At 41.3% G+C, this 2,840-nt stretch overlaps 2 protein-coding genes across 2 annotated transcripts in view; one reads left to right on the top strand and one right to left on the bottom strand.

Annotated features, from left to right (window-relative positions):
• LOC101313498 overlaps window positions 1-550 on the top strand; it is a 1,073-nt gene extending 523 nt beyond the window's left edge. Inside the window, exon 2 of the mRNA XM_004296137.1 lies at window positions 24-550. Coding sequence (XP_004296185.1) covers window positions 24-73 — 50 coding nt within the window. The 3' untranslated portion in view covers window positions 74-550. The remainder of the gene's footprint in view (window positions 1-23) is intronic.
• A 679-nt stretch (window positions 551-1,229) lies between these two features.
• LOC101302436 lies at window positions 1,230-2,350 on the bottom strand. The gene is made up of 2 exons (XM_004294937.1): window positions 2,335-2,350; window positions 1,230-2,151 (listed from the first exon to the last, which is right to left on the bottom strand). Exon 2 carries the CDS (start codon window positions 2,140-2,142, stop codon window positions 1,339-1,341), a length of 804 nt encoding a protein of 267 aa, XP_004294985.1. The 5' UTR covers window positions 2,143-2,151; window positions 2,335-2,350; the 3' UTR covers window positions 1,230-1,338.
• Between the last annotated feature and the right edge of the window lie 490 nt (window positions 2,351-2,840).

Raw genomic sequence — 2,840 nt, 5'->3', positions numbered from 1 at the left:
ATCTTAAATCTCGTTTTGTTCAGGACGAGAGGAGACACCACGTGAGGAGGGCTCTGACCGACGTCAGGCTTAGCCGTCTATACTGTGAGTGGACATTTTATTTTTAAAAGAGTATGCATGCATGATTTGTTTAGAAAATCATCACTAATTTTCTGAATTGACATTATTATTTCTTCTATGAAGGGAGCTTGAAAATGATTTGAGTTATTCTATTTTAAGCATGTTAACGTGTGAGACACGTTGAATTTAATTAACTATATTGCTCTTAGAATTTTTCCAAGTACGGTTAGGAATCGTACTTATATTTTATTTATGAGTTTCGGGGAAACTCATATGATTTATATTTTCCTTATGCCATATTCTTGGAATATATATGATGTCAATGCTAGCATGTCGTTCCACCTTTCGAGGTGATGTGACACCCACGTTTCAAGTGGGGTCACGCAAGCCCTTTCCACCCTTGTGGTGATGTGATGTTACCGGCGGCATCACGCAAGCCCTGTGCCCTATCCGTCAACTCGACGTGAAGGTACAGGGAGTATGGGAGTACTATGCCTGGGAGGCAACCGAGTCTGGGAGACTCATTTATATGGCCATATAGAATATTCTATTTGAGTTGTTAAATTGACTAGCGGGGCTAGTCCATTATTTTTGGAAGTTTTTTTTTATACGAGAAATCTATTTATTTTTCTTATTGTTTTACGACTAGCGGGGCTAGTGGGAATTTTGGTTGAGCTTATAATATCTGCATGCATGAAAATTCTTTGTTTCCGTATAAATGGAAAAGCATATAAAATTTTGAATTAGTATCATTATGCTCTTGGTTACTTATTTAATTAGTCTGTTTTTCGTCCACTCACGCTAACGTTTTTAAATGCTTTTCCCTGGGCCCTTTGTTTTCAAATGCCCAGATTGCAGAGCTCCTGTTCGGTTTCCCTAGGAATTGAGGCATAGTTTTCCCGCTGCTCCTTGCTGATCGTAGGTTACCTGTTAATCTATGTGTAGTTGTTTTATTTTCCTCCCTTAGTGCTCTGAGAACCATGGGATGATGTAAATTAAGTTGAAATGCTTTTCTTTAGGACTATGTCTCAAGTAGAGAGTTTAATCTTGGTTGATGTTCATGTTAATTAATGTAGTTGAGAATTTGGTTTGGTTGTTAAGTACTGTTATGCCTTTGGTTCTTGTTATGGGGAGTGAAGGACTCCTGGAGTGGTGGTTGACGATTATAGTTGAAGTGTTCAGTTTCATTACAGGATGGGTTGTCTATTTTTAGGGGAGGTTATGCCGAAATTTCGGTATAATCTCTTTTAAGAGTGGACCCTGCAAGACTTGCCTGTTTTAGCTGGGTGTTTTCGGTGTGGGTCTTGTCATGTTCTTTTTCCAACATTTCACAATACCTGGCGGGTGATGGCAGGTGGGGCAGGCATGCGCAGGACTCAGCTTAGTCAGCTCCAACCACTGGACAAAGCAACCTACATGAAAAAGGTGGGAGCAGGACAAGCGAGTTATCCCTTCTCCTGCATCGCAGAAGTGATCAAGGCTCTTGCCACAAAGACTACACGGCTTCTGTCTAACAGTAGATTCCAAATCATCAAGCCTCACGTTGTCCAGATGGGAAAACACCGATTTGGTTGTTGGAACGACAGACTTGCCCAAAATGTCAACAGTCACGAGCATTATGACCACATCAATAGGCCAACCGGGCTCGGCCTTTTCAATCGCCTTGTATATCGGTTGCATAATATCTGGTTGTTTCGTTTTTGAAACAATAACCATGGTGGAAATAAACCCTTCAACTATCCCCTTATACATATCCCTCCTTTCAGGTATGGCATCTGAGACAGGGACCGTAAACCGTCGTTCACCGTAGAGTTTTAGTTTCCCAATTTCGATTGGAGAATGAATGGAGGCACGGGTTCGGGACTGCGTGATGACCATTAAGTGGATGGGAATCATCTGATCACTTCGTGGGTCAATCCAACGACGAAAGGGACAAGTAATCTTGAAGAAGGCATGTTTGATCAGAGCATGTCTTCTTCTTTTGATGGAAGCTAGTTGAACACCTCCATTGGGGTCCCACTGTGACGCCCAGCTAAATAAGAAATCCAAGTGCCTCTGGCCCTGGCTTTGGGTGCTCGACATGCTTCAATCCTAAACATGCATGTTTCAATTCGTTTTAACTTGACAGAAATTAAGTCACAGATCAAACAACCCATAGACTTGAATCACTTCTAGATTAATGCGTACTTGTGATTAATGGAAACAATAACATAAGCAGGGCAATAATTGATAAACTCAGCGTAGCAACTAGATTCGAATTGGAGTATAACTTACAAAATTTCAGCAACTGTTTCCTTCGCCAAAGATGCCCGCCAAAAGGATTGGGTACAGTCGTAAACAGAGCTATCCCGATTTCAGATTGGGTCCGTTGGTGCGGTGATTAGTAAAATTAGGATTCCGACCAACAAGTAGAAGAGGAACAAGAAGAAGAAGCACGCCAGTCTCTTTTATTTCTCTGTTGGGTTTCTTTCTCAATTGGACGCCTAAGTTACCACGTGACGAACACGTGATCAGCCTTGTCGGCATCTTGGAGAAAACCCTAGATGGGAGCTCAAGCAATCGGACATGAAATGAAAGTATATATATCTCTCCACCCTCATTGTCCCTCAACAACTCAAATCATGTCCAACTTTTTTTGTTTTGCTCGGTTTTCGTGATCAATTTCTATCGCTGTTGCTAAACAAACAAGCTTGTTGTACATGTAATTGATTTCAACTCTCAAACTGTTAGCATTGAACGATGTCCACTGAGGATGATCAATAATACTATTATTGCAACGC

This window comes from Fragaria vesca, linkage group LG3 (assembly GCF_000184155.1).
Source record: "Fragaria vesca subsp. vesca linkage group LG3, FraVesHawaii_1.0, whole genome shotgun sequence".
Classification (NCBI taxonomy): domain Eukaryota; kingdom Viridiplantae; phylum Streptophyta; class Magnoliopsida; order Rosales; family Rosaceae; genus Fragaria; species Fragaria vesca.
The sequence above is the reverse complement of the archived record's forward strand: the minus strand, read 5'-3'. Positions and strand labels throughout refer to the sequence as shown.